This window comes from Triplophysa rosa, linkage group LG25 (genome assembly GCF_024868665.1).
Source record: "Triplophysa rosa linkage group LG25, Trosa_1v2, whole genome shotgun sequence".
Classification (NCBI taxonomy): Eukaryota; Metazoa; Chordata; class Actinopteri; order Cypriniformes; family Nemacheilidae; genus Triplophysa; species Triplophysa rosa.
The window spans coordinates 12,467,894-12,486,568 of NC_079914.1; the positions used below are offsets into that span (position 1 = coordinate 12,467,894).

Sequence of the window (18,675 nt, forward strand, 5' to 3'; positions counted from 1 at the left end):
GAAGTATACTTACAAATACTTGAACTTAAGTATATTTAATAAAATCAACTTTTTATTTTTTGTTTTTGTAAGGGTATGTACACTTGCTTAGCCGGAAATAGGAAACAGGGATGAAGTAACTGTTAAAAGTTAGGGAAGTAACTGATGGTGAAAGTATAATAGCGTCAAGGTTCAACGGCCTCTTGAACTGTTTTGGCTTGACAGCATGATTTCCCACGAGGCCTCTCCTACACGACTGGGGTTAACCATAAATGTGTGTTTCCTGATCTTTGTTAAACACGATATGTGAGCTTGTCTATATGGAATGGATGAAACATACGGTTTGTGCGTGAGGGTGTGTGGGCGGGTTCAGATGAGTTCATCTGGATGTACTCTACGTACTTTATAATTCCCCTGAGATTTAAGTACTGCATTAATCACAAAACAGTAAGATATTGACTTACAGAAAATAAGACAAGAAAAATATGATCTAATAAACTACCAAATTAAGAACATTTTAAAATAATAAAAAGTGTGTTCGGGGTTAAGCCATGTAACTTCTCAGGATGTCCACTAGGTGGCAAAACAACCAAAGGTATTCGGTTGTTAAGTCTGACGTCACGCACCACCATAAATGGAAGGTCATATACTGTTTCCGGCCTATATTTTACATGGCAAATATTATATTCATAGACAAAAATTTGTAAAATCTGCACTTAGCTGCAATTTATTTTTGTTAGAATTGGAGATTTTAAAAAAATCTCTATTGCTTATAAATAACACAAAAAAAGACAAGTTGTTAAAATTTATGGAGACGTTTTTTTCAGTTTAATATCCCGCCTGTTTTTATAATACAGTGTTTCTACGTATGCTCTTTTCTTTTTTTGTATTTAGAATTTGTCCATAGGAAGGAGAAGAAATACATGTTTTGTTTGTTTGTTTGTTTGTTTTTTCGTTTTTTTCTTCTGTTTCTTTTCCTCTTTGTATGTTCCTTTGTTGGATCTGTTTAATATTGTAATTTTCAAGATCTCAAAAAAAAAAAAACATACTGTTTCCGGGGCCAAACGCTCAATAAAACGCTAGTAGAGGCAAACAACAAAAAATGCTAATATACGCTCATGGCGAGCTGTAAAACAATAGTAAAACCACGATCCTAACATTTATCTTCATAACGAAATCCCACATGGCCAGTCAGTGATTCATTTTTCATTATTTATTCAAATAAATATGCGATGTGAGTAAACAGTGCTCATTTACAGCCGTTTAAGCTGTAGCCCCGCTTGAAATAAATAGATGCTTGAACCAGGAAACGGTGTTCCTTACGCCACCAAACCGAATTAAAACCGTTATGTAATTACATATTCGTTGACATTCATATCCTTAGAATACCATGTTAAATAACGTCAAATACATGTATACAGACATTTGTAATGCAACACTTTTGTTATTCAATTACTTATAGATTTTTTAAATAAAGTTGGATCGTTCAAAATAATAGGGGCTAAACCAACGAAAACATAAGCATCGAAATGTCACTGTGTTAAACATAAACCTTTAAGAAATGCCGACGTGCGGACGCTCACCATTGGCTACTCTGATGCTGCGTACTACCATACTACTCTTACTATTGACGTAGAAATAGTTTGTATATTGTATAAAGCACACGACTTTTCTGTATCGATATAAAACTTAGATCGCCTACTGCATCATACTACGGTTTAATAAGAACTTTTCCGCTTTTAATTAATAACCAGTGCTTACTGCGCAGTTACCAGTACGCCACAGGTCGTTCATCACGACACGACCAGCCTCTCGCCAGCTAAGGCAGTGATGTACGTCACAATGATTGATTCACGCATGAGCCAACCAGCGCTGAGAATGACGTCACGCGGGCCAATAGAACGCGAGTATTGCTTCAACGGGCGGGTCTTATTCCGTTGCGTGAAAACACACCGAATAGGAGCAACGAGGGAAGAAACCGGCACGACTCTCACGAATAAAGGATTTTCGGATAACCACATTTTAAAATAAAATACGTTACCAGTACACTCGCCGAAAACACCGCTCTTTATTTAGCCTGTTTGAGTTTGAAATGTTACAGTTTAGGTTCTCGGCGGCGTTAAAGGACTTTTGTAAACCAAATCTGAAGCGCATATTGAATAGCAGTAATACAGATAATATAACGAAAGTCGCATCTCGCTCCATCGGCGCCGCCGGTACGCGGCCGGTGTCCTGGAGGCGCGTCTCCGGCGCCGGAGGAGGATGCGCGTCTCCGGTTAGACGCGCTCTGTGCACCCAGACGGACGCGGCCGACCAAGCCCAGAAAAATGCGTCCACGGAGAAGTGAGTAGCGTGTTTGATGAATCAGACCACGTATAAACGTCAATGGCACGTGCAGTTTGTTAAAGCATCGTTTGGTAGTGACGGCAGGTTTGGTTTCGCTTTAACAAATGTGATGAATCCCATTCATTCATTCATTCTCAGTGACCCGGCATAACCAACTGACTCCCTACGTCATAAAAATGCTGGTTTTATCATATAAATATCCCGTTATTTTTATTTTTTGATTGATTACATGACAAATGTTGTAGATAAGGATGCACAGTGGTACGTCTTGTACAAAGGATAAGGGTCAAATTCCCAAGGGCCCTGGTCCTCTGTGAGCTTCTGTGTAAATATCATCATCATGTTGTCGTTTTTAAGAATAGGCTTGTTAAAGAGTGTTTTTTAATTATTTCTTTAAGGCAGGAATTCATTTTACAGCTTTATAAACAACTATTCTGAACATGGAGCAGGGTCTGTCCTCTTTAATGTCTATGTGTGTATGAAAATCTGGATACTTGTTCTAATAGGTTTTGCTTTATCGACTGATACAAAAGTATTTATTGTCCCTTTCCATGTAATAAATCAGTCACAGACATGATTAATTTAATTAAATGCCCTTCATCTTTTAGTTCATATTACCCACTTCCTGTTTCTGAAACGGAAGCTCTCTAGATTGAGTAATGTTGAAACCATTTTTTTTCCAGAAAACACGAGGGCCAGGGTAAACTTATTGATAAACTTATGACTTGTTTTCGAGATGCCCATACTATCGTTTGTGTTTTTATAATCTATTCATTCATTTGGTATGCATGGAATGTGTATTTGTCCTTGAAGGGACAGGCAGGCCTCTCTCTCTCGCTCTCGCTCTCGCTCTCGCTCTCTCTCTCTCTCTCTCTGTTGGAGGACTGCACAAGCCGGTTGTCAACGGCAACCTCACATCCAGAGATGCTGTGTCCAGAGAGACCCTCCCTTTTTAACACAGCTGATTGGTTCATTGATTGAACACATCAACAGTTCACAGTTCACACGGATGTGAATCTGATACCCTTTTTAAAGGAGTAGTTCAACTTCAAAATCATTTACTCACCCTCTTGTCATTTCAAACCTGTATGACTTCCTTACTTCGGCAGAACACAAAAAAAAATATTTTTGAAGAATGTCGTTAACAGCCCCCCATTCACTTGCATTGGTTACAATAGAAGTGAATGGGGGGGGGCTGTGCTGTTCTGTTACCAACATTTTTCAAAATATCTTTTGTGTTCTGCAGAAAAAAGAAAGTCATACAGGTTTGAAATGACAAGCGGTTGTGTAAATGATGACAGCATTTTCATTTTGAATTTAAAGGTGAACAACTCCTTTAATCTCTCTCGCCCTCTCTCTGTCTTTCTCCCTTCTTTAAATCATTCTCGCTCTCTCTTGCATTGTGTCTGTGAGTATCATTTAATGCACTTTGGCACAATACCAAAGCTTTGCTCTTGTTCTTCACAGTCTAATTCGTGGTGTCAGGTCCCAGAGGGCGATGAGCACGCCCCGTTCTAGCTTCATTCACACACCAAACAAATGTCTGCAAAAGCCAGACTGGATCAAAGGAGAGGTTAGAATATCACAGAGATGTTGATACAGGGTTGGGCTTTAAAAGTGGTCCTGAAACATCTACTTAGCAACCACCCATAAAGCCTTAGCAACCATGTGATGTAGATACTGTTATGCAGAGATGATTTTGTAATGCTAAAGAACGCAAAACACTAGCACGGGATTCGAATGAATCGGCTCACGCAAACTCGCTGACACAGGAGGTTTATCCGTCGTGACGGATGGGTGAGTCATGCTGGCACAGTTTGCATGGCACTGCTGTGCTGGAATCCTGCCAAGTTATGCCCGCAGCGAAAAATCTTCTTTGGTCAGATGTAATGCCAGGCATCTTGTCTAGTTTATATTGGAAGATCAAGATGTATTATTTCATTGTTTGTGTGTGTATTTTAGAAACAGAGTTTCAGTTTTAACGATAACTATAAAGATAAAGTTTTAAAACAACTTTAACTATAAACAGAGGAACACTAACAAACTCAAAATAAACGATGTTATCGTCTATTGGTTTGGATGCTAGTTATTGGTCTAGTTATTTTTTGTTCTAGGTGAAAAAAAACTTTGTTTTAGCTTTTCGGTTGTGCAGAATTTTACGATAGCTTGTATGTGCGCAAGTCTGTGAAATTGTCAGCTGTTTGCCGGGTGTTCGATCGATTCTCCTTGAGGCGGAAGAAGATAATGAAGACATTGTTATACTGTAGAATCATCTCACTTCCAGGTGATCAGTTCCCTAACTTGCATATTCCAACACAATATCACGGCAAAAACGTAACTATTTTTGAGGTGGCTAAATTTAGCTAATTCGTATGAATTCACACATCTCAAAACTCTTATATTTTAGTACGATTCCCTTTCGCACCAGTAACGTTAGGTTTAGGGGTGGGACTTCAATATTGCTTTTTTCGAGTAATTGTACGTTTTTGTACGATTCAAAAGATAGAAATCCATGCGAATTAGCCACCTCGTAAAATAGCAACAAATTCCTTTGAGATACACATGTTAACTTGGCTATATTTTATTTAACCAACTGTAATGACTACAAATTAGCCCAAAATCATAAAAGAAAACAAAAATGAAAGAACACAAATATGTATATGATTTATCTATACATTAGTTTTTCAGTGTTCCCTAAGGGAGGTCTTGTCAGATGTAGCTTTCTTTCTGCGGATAAATTAGTCCCCAAAGTATTGCGAGAAACGTCATTCCCTCAAGGACGACAAACCCTCCCCCATATATCCATTTGTATTTCTTGCTCGTATTAAACACAAACACTTTTTTGTAATATAGGAATTGTATACGTATGTACCATGGTGTTTTTTTATTAACACTTTGCGGTACACTGCAAATAATTTACTTGGAAAATCATTTTAAAAAAGCAAAAAGGGTGATATAAAAACGTGTAATTTCACATTTTTAAGTATACAAGTGTACTGTAAAATTAAGCATACCTCAAATCTAATGATGTGTGTGTGTTTATGTTTGTGTGTACATGTATAGTTATGTCATAGTCTGTTTGGCGCCTGTGCATTAACAGGGATCAGTTGTTTGCTAGGAAGTGAAGGCTTAAATTCAGTCTGGGAGGGGCGTTTGCTTTCGCTAGCATACGTGTCCTAGTTTGTTGTGTCAGGATGACTTCTCACGGTAAACCGCAGAGCAGATGCTATTGTGGTGTTGGTAAAATGGTCATCATCTGAGCTGTCCTTGGATTAGTGTGAAATGGTTTAGGGAGTATTTTTGGTTCACTGCTAATCTTTTTTCAATAGTTCATGCTTGTAGTTTACTGATATGCCAGGTCAAGTATTTGACCATTTTGAGATTATTGGGTTCAAGTTTGTGTTGGCTTTTAATAAATTGTAATGTGGTGTCTCTTAATAGTATTTGAAAATGAGGAAATCAATAAAAATGGCTATTGTCAAGTTGTATTGCACTTTTGATTTTTTTTAATATAAATTTGTTTATTTTATATATACAGCTTCTTTAGAATCATACAGTCTCAAAGTTAACAGAAAATCTGTGTTTTTTGGCCTTGTAGAGCGAGCATCTGCTAAAGAAAGATTAGATACCACCTAATTAAAAATGCAAACCAAACAGGCTGCCATATGGTCATTGCACAAATTATCATAAAATAATCACATAAAGGTTGGTGATATTTCTTCTGGGGGGAAAAGAAAATCGTGCCGATTTAATTAATTTTTTGGCATTTTTAAATGAGCTTTTATGCATTTAAATAAAGTCTGTTTTTGAATGTTTTGCAACATTGTGAAGTCATTGGTCATACATGTTTATGCAATTGTGTGTCTTATTTTGTTTTAAATATATACAAATTGTTTTAGATAGCTAGATGAGTCATTCATTTCTGTATTGTTTTCTTTCCCATCTGGTTGGACTGCTTGCTTTGCATTTGTTGTGTAAGTATGTGTTTTCTGTTTTCTTTGGACTTTTTTTCCATAAATGTTTTTCTTTTTGCATCGTTTCTTGCTTTGTTGTAACTCCTGCAAAACGGTGCGATTATTATTATTATTTTTCCCTGTTCTGTGTTCAAGAACCACATTAAACTTTCATTTGTTTTAACCCATGAGTAACTTTACCCTTGAGATTTATGTTAGTGTACAGATTGAGTGATGATTTCTGGATTATTTACAGTCAGAATATAATTTTTTATCAAAGCTGTTTTATGCTTGGTGTGGAATGCTGTAGCTATCCCACAATGCAATGTATTGTTTGCACTTCTGAATTGCGCTTTATGCTAAATGTGTCTGAATGTTTAACAAATGTCACTTTTGTAGGAGTTCTGTTCTTGAAGTACTTACTAACCTTTTTTAGAGGAAAAATGTCTTGGTTTGTCAGAAGGGTTTCTTTTTAAAGAAATGCTTTTATTTTATTACTTTGGATAAAAAAACGTATTACTTTACTATTAATGTGAACCCAACTGCCTGACATTTTAAGAGTAATGTGTTAACATGTTCCCTAATAACAACATTTGAAATATTTGGTACAATCTCACCTGCTTTGCTTATCTGTTTATGTCACAGAAGAAGGAAGGCAGGCATTTTGCCCAGCCTGGAAGATCTCCTGTTCTACACCATCGCAGAGGGTCAGGAGAAAATTCCAGCACACAAATTTACCACGGTAAAATCACACACACACTAACAGGGGAAGGAGGACAAGGCCGTTGCTATCATATCTCTCCCTGTAACTGCAAATATTGATCTTCCCACAGTTGTCCCTCCTCCTAATACAAACAGCTCGTGATTTACAATAGTGAAACTAATTCTAATAATTTTATAATAAATAAAATAACACAGTTACATTTCTGATTGTAGGTTTGTATAAATATTGTACATTTACGGTCATGTTTTTCAGGCGTTGAAATCCACTGGTCTGCGTACTGGAGACCCTCGCCTTAAGGAGTGCATGGAGATGTTGAAGGTCACACTAAAAACCACGTCAGACGGCGCACTGGATCGACACCTGTTTAAAAAGTAAACATTTAACTTAACATTAAATTTTAGAATGAAAAATGTTTATTATAACCATAACATTTTGTTGTTTTTGAAGAATGCGAAAGCCGTAGTTACAAGGCATTTAGCCAACACCTTTAATATCTACAGATGGCATAAAAAACTGTTTCTTCTTAAGCATGATCAACAAGTTTTGTCCTTAACTGAGTTTCTGTAAGTAAGAACTTGTTCCGGTGTTCAGAAGTCTTTTTTTCTATATTAGTCCCAGAGCTTATGAATTATTTACGTTGTTTTCCTAAAGCTGTTGAATCTTTTAGTGTCGAATTTTGTCTGACCTTTATTTGTACCTCGCAGGTGTGTGCAAAGCAATATCGTGCTGCTGACTCAGGCTTTCCGCAAGAAGTTCGTCATTCCCGACTTTCAGTCGTTCACCTCCCACATCGATCAAATTTACGAGAGCGCTAAATCGCTCTCAGGCGGCCAGGTGTGTCCAACGACAAACGAAAACAGTTATTTCTTAGAAGATAATAAGATGAGCTGTCAACGTTTTTTGTTTACGAATTGTGTTTTTGTTTTGAGATACAAACTCTGTTTTGTTGCGTTTGTGTCGTAGGTGGCGGACTACATTCCTCAGCTAGCAAAATTTAGTCCGAATCTTTGGGCGGTTTCACTCTGCACTGTAGATGGCCAACGGTGAACTTTTGCTTTTTGTTTTTTTGTTTTCATTTTTTCTTCGTGTTTGTAAAAAAGTTTGCTTTCGTCTTTTCTATTCACAGATACACGGCAGGTGACACGAAAGTTCCATTTTGTCTGCAGTCGTGTGTGAAACCCTTAAAGTATGCCATCGCGGTTCACGACCATGGCACCGATTACGTACACCGTTTTATAGGAAAAGAGCCCAGCGGTCTTCGGTTCAACAAACTCTTCCTTGATGAAGATGGTGAGACGATCTCATTGTTGAAATCTCTTTCTGGTGATAAGTGTAGAAAAAAAACATTTGTACTATTAAATATATTTTGCGATTGCAACATACAGTGCACCCCGTATACTCATTGAACGTATTTTTCCAGATAAACCTCACAATCCCATGGTAAACGCCGGCGCTATAGTGTGTACATCCCTCCTCAAGGTAAATCGCATTTTTATCTTCTCAACCTTCTACTGTGTTGATAAATGGGAACCTGTGCCGCCTACAAAATGTGTCAAAAGTTCAACAGAATTCCTGTTTTTTTTCCACATTTAATAACCTAAAATGTTTTGATGATGTGTTAGATAATGTTTGTGAGGATCAGAGAGAACGTGGAATTTAATCTGATTATATTCTCTCATCTGAGATTAAGGTTATGAGTAATCACTCTGAAAGGATTATATTGAAGAGAGAAAGAACAGGAAGAGGAAGTTGGGTTTGGAGAGAGAGAGCCATGATGGTTATAAATTCAAGAGGGAAATGTGATTTATCACAATGGAAGACATGGGCTCAGTTAGGAGAAAAAGCTGTTTAAAACATAAATGTCTCCAGCATTAGATTATCGGGTTTCTTTTTCAGTTGATATTCGAATTCATTTTGTCATTTGTAGAGTTTGTAAAGTTTCAAGTTGTGTCAATACCAAAAATGAACGGCGAACAATGCCAAATCCAGATTATAAAATGCAACTAGCAAAACTACTCGGGATAGCAAAATAAATATATGTATGACAACAATGGGCATTGTTTTGGTGCTAAATCCTACAATAAAATTAATTTTCACACAGGGCTTTGTTACACAAAGCACTAAGTTCTTATGAACAAAGTACAAACATGATCAGATTTTTATAACATTTTTAGTTATTATGTGACAACATTTTAAGGTAAATACCGTGCATGAAATGTTTCTCAAGCCTGTCGGGGTGGTAATGTGTGATGTCTGTGTAAAGGATTTGTGTGGTTTTTATTGTTGTTGCGTATTTTACAGCATTAGGAACTGTGGGAAATTATGACCCTCCCAACAGGTCAATGACATTGGTAATTTCCCTTTCATTTATTTTTCCTCATTGAACAAATTGCAAACTAAAGCTAATGCTAGGCTACGTTAGCATAAGGCAAATTCATTTCTCTACTATCTGATAGACTTTTTTGTTTAATGCCTGTGGGAAACAACAATCAAGCTTTGTTTTTGTTTTAAAATAAAATGTCATTTTAAATTCGAACGATTTTTTTTTACTTTTTAATAACCTCTTGTCTTACGATATTTAGCAAGACGCAGTACTTTCAATAAACATTTCTTCAATGTGGAAAAAACTTTTTTTTAGAACCTCTTATATGCATTACACACTTCTAAAGTTTCGCAAAATACTAAACTACTAAAACAAACTTGTAGAAAACACCGTTTACATTTGAGTTAGTTTTAGCTGTTTTGTCTGACCCCCTCTTAACATTTTGCATTTTGTGATTCCACAGCAATATCATTTACTCACACACAATCACCCTTTGCCTTTATTCTTTGAATGACACAAATTAAAGTTACACAAATCAAAACAAGCTACATTTTGTATGAAATTTTATCTTGCTTCATTTGAAATCGTCTGCCTCTTATTTTTTTAAGCGTAACATAGCATAAGCATAGCGTGCAAACTTAATTGCATAGCATTTCTGTTTCTAGTATACGTGTACAGAATGCGGTAGTTTAATAATTTTTCTTTGAATTGTATGGCTATGCATTCAGAAGGTTGTGCGTGTGAACAAGGTTATATCGGCCGTGAGATATTTGCATTTATACTCTTTGTTTTTGACTTACAGCAAGGTGCTGGCAACGCTGAGAAATTCGACTATGTGAGTACAATTTTTGTCATTTCTCTTAAGGGTTTTATAGTTTAATTTGTGATTAGGACTTTGGTGGTAAATTACAGCAACTGTGTTGTTGTAGGTGATGAACTTTATGAAGAAGTTGGCAGGAAACGAGTATGTTGGTTTCAGCAATGCTACGTAAGTTTTATTCATTTATACAATAAAATCAGTATTTTTCTTACATCGGTAAAGTTTTTTGTTTACAGCAAATTAACATTTAGTATATAAAATGTGCAATCCTTAACTTTTGTCTCTACATCGCCATCTGTGTTAAATTCTTAAAATGCAGGTTACTTTACGAACTTTTCCTTAGGTGTGTTTAAAAAAAACATTTACAACGAAATCTGACAGTTTTAAGTTTTCGTTGTGAATCATGCCATTGTAAGACACTTTTGTAAGACACTGTCTCGATAACTATTTATTTTTATTTAAAAAATACAGATTGTAGATTTTAATAAATAAATTGGTTAATTTTGAGATGTGTCCTTAAAATGAATTTGTGTGATTGGCAGGTTTCAGTCTGAGAGACTGTCAGGTGATAGAAACTTCGCAATCGGTTACTACCTGAAGGAAAAGAAGGTATGAAAGTATACAATTTTTATCATTATTACATGGCGTTTAAAAATCAAATGGGCATTTACTGTATATGTTTTCCAAACCTACAGTGTTTTCCAGAGGGTACAGATATGACTTCCATCCTGGATCTTTACTTCCAGGTCAGTAAAAGACATTCCTTTTAAACAGTGTGTCTGCTTGAGAAAAGTTGTTTTTAGACACGCAGGATTTGACAGGCTTGTTAGCTACGTAATTAAGAGTGATGTGTACTGTAGTACGCGGGACACAATATACTGTATAACGTATGTTTATAATGTAAATGCAAAGTGATTTTATTTTGTAATATTCTCAGTAAAATGGACAGAACTGTTAATATCAATTGAAATATTAAGGAATTGTAAGAATTGAAAATGTAAATTAATTTTATTGCAAAGATATTTTAAGTTAACTGCAAGGATATCAGAACATGACTGACCGTGTTGTTGGTTCGTGTACAGTTGTGCTCTATCGAAGTGACCTGTGAAAGCGCCAGCGTCATGGCGGCGACCCTAGCCAACGGCGGCTTCTGTCCAATCACGGGCGAGCGTGTGTTGAACCCGGAGGCCGTGAGGGACACTCTGAGTCTCATGCACTCTTGCGGCATGTATGACTTCTCCGGACAATTTGCTTTCCATGTACGTTTTCGCACGAAAAAAAACCATCTTTAAAAATGTTAACGATAATAAGTTTTTTCTATGTTCTTATACTGTACGTGTTTTGTCATACTTTATTTTAGGTTGGTCTTCCGGCCAAATCGGGCGTTGCTGGAGGCATCCTACTGGTAGTGCCCAATGTGATGGGTGTCATGTGTTGGTCGCCTCCGCTTGATAAACTGGGTAACAGCGTGCGCGGCATCCAGTTCTGCACGGTACTACTTTATCCTCTTTAAAGCCAGAATTGTGAGTTTCCTTCACTTATTAATTATTGACGTAATGCTTGGCTTTTTATTTTCTCGCAGGATCTGGTCCAGCTTTTTAATTTCCACAACTATGACAATTTACGTCACTTTGCCAAGAAACTGGATCCGCGCAGAGAGGGTGGAGAACAGCGGGTGAGTGACAGATATTTTCACTGGGTGCAACAAGGGTGTGTAATCTACTAAGACCCGCCCCCTTTGGTTATCATTGTCCAGATTTGCTCTTTTCTGCAATGTAATAAACATTATGATCTACTGCATATTGTCCATTGTGCGTGCGTGCGTGTGTGTGTGTGTGTGTGTGTGTGTGTGTGTGTGTGTGTGTGTGTGTGTACTGACAAACCAAATCATGCTATGAGTTTAACCTGCATTGTCACGTCTTTATTACTTTTAACAAGCGTACATTTTTCTTGCACTCCCCCTGCTGGAGGACAAGGGTACTGCTTTTCTCTCTTTGCTTCTACACAACTAACATCCTTGATTTTCGATGCTACATATTTTACTTCTCGCCCTGCGTACATGTGCTTACTGGGATTGACGTTAATACGTTTTTTTTTTGCGGTAACATTTACGCTAAACTGTTTCTCAAATCACTTTCACCGTTTCTATATTTCTCTGCCATCCATACTAATCCAAGCAGGAAATCCTGTGATGAAATGATCTAATCTGATTATCTGTCCGTGTCCGTATTGGTTGAACCAGCAGCAGAACCTCGGACCCATGGATTATACGAGCCTTCAGAAGGAGCTAGCGCTCGCCGAGAACGTATGGAAAAAGGTTTGCCCCTCCGAAACGGACGAAGACAGTTCCACCACTTTAGTCTATAGGATGAAGACCGTAGCAGAAAGAAACTAGAAGAGACAACGCCCCTCCCTCGCCCATTCACACACAGGCACACTTATCTGGTTCATCCATTAGCCAATCATCTCAACCGGAGGAAAAGTATTTCCTGTTTGTGGAGTTAAAGAGGAAAGGCGTCATTGGTGACTACTGCTGCTACAGTCATGAGATGTTTTTATTTATTTTGGTCAAATTTTAAATAGGTCAAAGTCGTGACCAGTAGTGTATGTTTGTGAAACAGGACCTATGTGTGAAAAGTTTTGAGTTGTTGTTGTTTTTTTTCGGTACAGAGCATACCAAAAACCTTTGAGGCTCATGTTTTTTTATTTGTTTATTTAAAAACTATTTAAATATTAAAAATATATAGCCTGTAAGTGGCTGCGGCGCTTCAAAACAGTCTGATTGGACAACCGATAGCCTACGTGGGATTGGTTGAAATGAACAATTTGAAAATTCTTGAAATCGTGTTTAATGCTGCTTGAGACGCTCTGGCTTTAAAACATAAAACAACATTTTATTGTTTTGTTTCATAAATTCAGAAGCCTCAAGAAGAGATTCACTGTATGTTTTATGTAATCCTTGTTTGGTGTTTGCGTCTGTGGGACCTTTATAAAGAAAATAGGATGCAATTAATCATTTTTTTCCAAGACGTTTAAACCGATCAAGATCAACGTTTTTCAACCATGTCAGATTTTTCTTGTTAATACTTTTTTTGCAAAAAGGCACCCTTTTTCATAAGTATGCATTAACAGAAGTAAATGACAAATATTACTGATGCTGTTAATGTTTCTTGTACTTTCACATGCATTTTACATGTATTTTTACATACATTTTTAAGGCTGCAGACATCAAGTTACAAAATGAACACCATTCAAGGGTTGATAGTTTTATCGCTGTATTGTGCATGCTTTTATCATGGCTATTTCAAGCTCAAATGTTTTTATTTAATTTTTGTCAATTGAAGTACTGTCAGAAATGTTCAATGTAAACAATTGTTCGCTTATGTGTCTAAAACAAGCGTTTGCAGTTTTCTGAATACAATTAAACAACCAAAATAGTAATTTTGTTTTACAAAACATTTTTTATTATTTATCTAGAAGAGACTCATGCTGAAAACTTACTTGAAAACCAGAACAAATCACTGGTTGACTGTGATTAGATAACACGGGAAGAAACCTGTTATAATTAGTGGTGTTACAGTGCAAAATGATCTTGCATCTAACTGTGAAAAAATGTTTTTGCGTTGCAATCTGTCTTTTTTTAATTGGACAGTTTTGCACAATATTGTCTGTTAAAAAAAATATTGCTATGGCTGAATCTACTGTGCCTCTTTGTGGTCAGTATTGTCCTTTGACACCAAAACCTGCGAATTGTATTTTCAAAACTGATTGAGCAAGAAGTGCCGATTAAACCGATTACTTGAAATTACACTGAAGTGTCTTGAAAATTTTAATGAAGGAAAATATTTTTTTGTTACCCAATTTGTTTACAGTGACCACTTTTATAGAAGATTAGTTTTTTTAACATCTATGAAGTGTTATTTACTTTTGCAAAATGTTTATAGAATATAAATGAGAACAATAAAAAAAATGATTTGCGCCCAAATATTATCTTCTCTAAAATTCGGTTGCTGTTATATTTTCATTTTAGTTCTTGCCCTGTTTTAATTTTTTTGTCATCATGGTTTACTCTTAAATAAACAATTTTTAAACGATCATCTACCATGTGTTGTTATTGATGTTTGCTATTCACAAACATTTTGTCACATATTTCGACTATCTGTTGTATAACTCGATTGATGTCATTTTGGTGCAGCTTGGACTCGGATCTTTGGGATCCCATCGATGTCAATCTTATGTCGAAAATGTTGCACAAATGATTCTTCTGTTTTCTTCTAGGTCAAGTCAGTTATCAACTTGCTGTTTGCTGCCTACACCGGGGACGTGTCTGCGTTGAGGAGGTACCATGACCCAACACAAATAAATTACTGTAAAGTAATTTACAACGTTAAACACAGTTGATGGTGTCTGCATTTTGTTTGACATGTATGTGTGTTATGTTCAGGTTTGCGCTGTCGTCTATGGATATGGAGCAACGTGACTATGACTCCAGGACGGCTCTTCATGTAGCAGCAGCTGAAGGTAAAAATGTAAAACCCAGAGCTCTGCATCCGCTGAACTACAGTTTGTTTTAGGGCACTTAGGACTTCATTTTTGTTTTGGTTTTTAGGTCACACTGAAGTTGTGCGTTTTCTATTGGAGGCCTGTAAAGTGAATCCAGTACCCAGAGACAGGTATATATCTTAAATTATTACAACCACAGAACTTTATGCAGGTTTTTTTTTAACATTACTTCATAAACTACCAAAGGAAGAACCACAACTGATAGACAAGGAAATTCTCATGGTTGCCAGATTCCATTAAATCTTTTGCATTTTTGTCATTTTTAAGAGATTTGTAAATCTAAATATGGTTTGATACTGTTTGTTTAAAATGTTGTTTGATACTTTTGTACTTTTAAACCAATGTTTAAAAAAATAGAGCAACATAGTTATGACAAAACAGGTATAACAATTCAGTACAAAATGCGGTAATGGGTTCATGATACAATATCGCAATATTTTGAATAATTTTTTTTAAATGAAACTAAAATTTTATATCAATTCAAATTCCAAAACATTAAAAAAACTATGATATTTGATCAATTCAATAATATCTATAAATTAGTAAAAATTGAATTACTAACAGAGAACATCTTTAGCAGTAAAACCATTTAAAAAAACATTATATAAGATAACGCAGGTCACATATCATATCATTAAAAATGCCAATAGCTCTACGATACATACCGTATTTTGTATCGCGATTAGGGCTGTTCAACGATTATTCAGATTCAGAATAAAAGTTTGAGTTTACATAATAATATACTGTATGTCTGTGTACTGGTATATTTTAGTGCTGTCAATCGATTAAAAAATTTATCTGATTAATCACATTTTTTCTGTGAAAATGTTTTTAAATATACTTTCACATTCTAATAATTTCACATTTAATCCCCAAATTAATTCATTCATTCATTTTATGAATGAAAGCCAACATTCTGATATTTGTACTGCAACTGTTGTTGATTATAAATTGATGATTTTTTCTTTATTTTAACATTAATTATAGCCGTTCAACATTGAAGTACAGTATAACTGTGAGCTATCATGTCTAACAAGTAGGAAATATACAGAAATTGAATTAAGTTCTCAAACACTTTACAGTTTTTAATGCTAAATTCTAAATTAAATACATAATTAAAGCTACAAAACACATTGAATTCCTTTTTTATTTTGTTCTTTGATTAACATTAGTGACAGGAGTCACAGCAGCAGGTTTAAGAACGTGGCCCCTTTAAGAACCAGATCTGATCAAGCAGATCCAACGCAGATCTGATGCCTCTCCCATTTTCACAACTCTTTGCATTCATTTAGGATTTTATTTAACACGCTGAAATCTGTGCTTACGAAAATGCTAGCCAAAACGGGCTTTCTGGCATAATCTTGTGGGTTTTTGTTCATTAAAGTACGAAAGAGAACTTAATACTGGTGCACTGTCTGATAGAGATTCACTGCAGCAGCCTTTAGCCTGTGACTGTATACAACAGACGTAACCGCTGTCATGTGCGTTGTGCCGCGTCCCACAGCTAGAAGCTGTCTATCTATACTGAACGCGTCAAAACAACGGTTTCAAATCATGCTTAAAGGGGGGCTGCAACGGTGTGTCATGCATTCTGACTTCTTTACCATGTTAAACGTGCTGTCTTCTCATGCTTAACATGGTCAACTTGTCAAAAAACGAGTTGGGCGTATTACGTAGTATTTCTGTGCTCGATACAGTCCCCCAGCGATCGTACAGGTTTCGGAAAGTTTTTTTCGAACATATAAAACTGTTTCGTAACCAATTTTCTTAGTCCCTTATTGGACAATTCTCCCGGAAAAGCACGCGGCAGCAAGGAGAGCAGGAGAAGGAGCACGCGCAGATGTCACTTTCACTTGTGTGCATGAAAGAGAGCATTTGTTCGTGAAGTTCAGGTGTTTGTTTGTTCACTGCATTTGGGTGATGAATGTTATATAAACGGTGGATATAACGCTGGATTTGGAGATCGTTTGAAACTGATATATGGAGCCGTCCCAGCGCTAAAAGATGCCGGACATGAACCGCATGCGGTGAGTGAAACTGATGTCTGTGTTTTGTTGGCAATGGGTGCGCACGTGCTTTAGTTCAGCGTACTCCTCCCCCCCGTCCCCCCCCGTCCCCCGCACGCGCCGTATGCTTTTGGAAATAATCGTACAGCTGTATAAATGTGATCAAACTAAATACTCTTCGAAGATACGAAGAATGCAATACTACTCTATAGGTACTCAAGATTAATATGAGATTGGCAGAAACCGCGTGTGTTAGGGCCGCTTTAAATGGTTGAAGGCCTTTACATGAATAAGAGCTTGTTTATACAATGTAACGCTAGACAAAGGATGACAAAATAAAAGGATGCTGCGTTAATTTCGTTAAATATTTGAATATGTTAACTAATATTTTTCTTAAAAATATGTGTATGTGTTTATGAATACAAAATGAATATGCACAGCGCACAGACATATCAAACTTTAATTCTGAATCTGATTAATTGCGATTAATCGTTGAACAGCCCTAATCGCAATACATCGCTCCAAGTTTTATCATTAAACTCAATGTACATTTTCAGTGAACTATTTCTGTAAAATGCTTGTTTCATTTCTGCACAGGTGGGGTAACACTCCGATGGACGAGGCCACTCATTTTGGCCATCACGACGTGGTAACAATCCTGCAGGACTATCACAACACCTACAGCCCCAAGGAGACCACAGCCAATGGAGACAAAGAGACCGCCGAGAAGAATCTGGACGGGATGTTGTAGAGATGTTCTCCTCCTTTCAAACGGAACAAACACTCCAGATTTTATTTCCAGTGAGTCTGTGTGTCTGATGTATGCGTGTAAGACTGATGTAAGACAGCCTATACAAAACAAACAGTGTTTGTCCCCCTTTAACCCTGTTTTGTAGTGTTTGTGGTGTGTGCGCGTGCGTGTGACCTCTGTAGTTTAGTTTTATTGTACACAGAGGCATGTAGAGTCTCTTAACGGTCTTATTTAGCCGTAACTCCACCTGAATATATATATATATAAGGTATAAGACCTATATCTTAATATAATATATAAACGTATATATTAGTAAATGTACATTTATGTACATTAAGTTTCGTTTCATATGCATAAAGATGTCAAATAGATATTTAATCGAAAATATCCAAGAAAAGCAGCTTCGGCAGTACTGACCAGCATTAGGTGAGATTAAAATTTCTATTTTTATTTTATTTTTAATCATTTTGCTTTAAATATGCTCTTCTTCATTATGTGTGTTGTTCTTTTTGCCTCTGATCGATTGTGTATTGTGTGAATTTGTTCTTCGATTAAGAAATATTTGCACTATTTAATTTTTATTTGGCTTTTGGTGTTTGTTTGTTTGTTAATTTAATTCCACTTACATAGCTGTATGTTTGTTCTTAGAATTGATGTCATTTTAAAACCAACAAATCCACGTTTTCACAATCTGTAAATCTAAAATGGGCGTCGCCTGATTGAAGAATTATCTGTAAAATCAACACAAAAATTGTGTAGTTGTTCTTGTGCAAGATATTTGACTTGTAAGATGTTTGAGATTGACAATTTAAGTAGTTTACAACACTAACACTGGTAAACATGTTAGGCTATAAGCAACGAACTCAATAACCCGTTGTCATGTGATTATATTGAATAAGAATGTTCTGTATGCAAAAAACCACACAGCAACTTTTATAGATCTGTTTTATTCGCATTACATGGTAAAAATCCCAAAACATGCACTTGTATTAACAACAGCTATGGTCAGGAGTGGTCTAAATGTTGGTTGTGTAACTGCATTATAGTCCCATTTGAGACTGTTGGTTTGTCTGTAAGCACACGTTGTATTCAGACAATCGCACCGATTGTTTTACTATAGTAATGGCGAAGTTTTAGAGATGTGCGAATACTTGAAAAACCTCCAAAGCTGAGTTGATCTCAACTGTGTGAATATTTTTTGTGGGACACT

At 36.3% G+C, this 18,675-nt stretch overlaps 1 protein-coding gene across 3 annotated transcripts; it reads left to right on the forward strand.

Annotated features, from left to right (window-relative positions):
- The first annotated feature begins 1,908 nt into the window (after positions 1-1,908).
- On the forward strand, positions 1,909-18,602 carry glsa (glutaminase a). 3 transcript variants are annotated; one of them, XM_057326265.1, is made up of 18 exons: positions 1,909-2,322; positions 6,924-7,020; positions 7,255-7,373; positions 7,707-7,836; positions 7,966-8,045; positions 8,129-8,292; positions 8,423-8,481; positions 10,128-10,160; positions 10,255-10,313; positions 10,688-10,754; positions 10,841-10,891; positions 11,228-11,404; positions 11,506-11,637; positions 11,728-11,820; positions 14,424-14,485; positions 14,590-14,666; positions 14,755-14,818; positions 17,312-18,602. In XM_057326265.1, exons 1-18 carry the CDS (start codon positions 2,072-2,074, stop codon positions 17,463-17,465), a joined length of 1,869 nt encoding a protein of 622 aa, XP_057182248.1. In that variant the 5' UTR covers positions 1,909-2,071; the 3' UTR covers positions 17,466-18,602. The 3 variants fall into 3 exon arrangements, with proteins under 3 accessions (XP_057182248.1, XP_057182249.1, XP_057182250.1); XM_057326266.1 differs by having other exon boundaries at positions 6,930-7,020; XM_057326267.1 differs by lacking the exons at positions 14,424-14,485; positions 14,590-14,666; positions 14,755-14,818; positions 17,312-18,602 and adding an exon at positions 12,391-14,244.
- Positions 18,603-18,675: the final 73 nt, after the last annotated feature.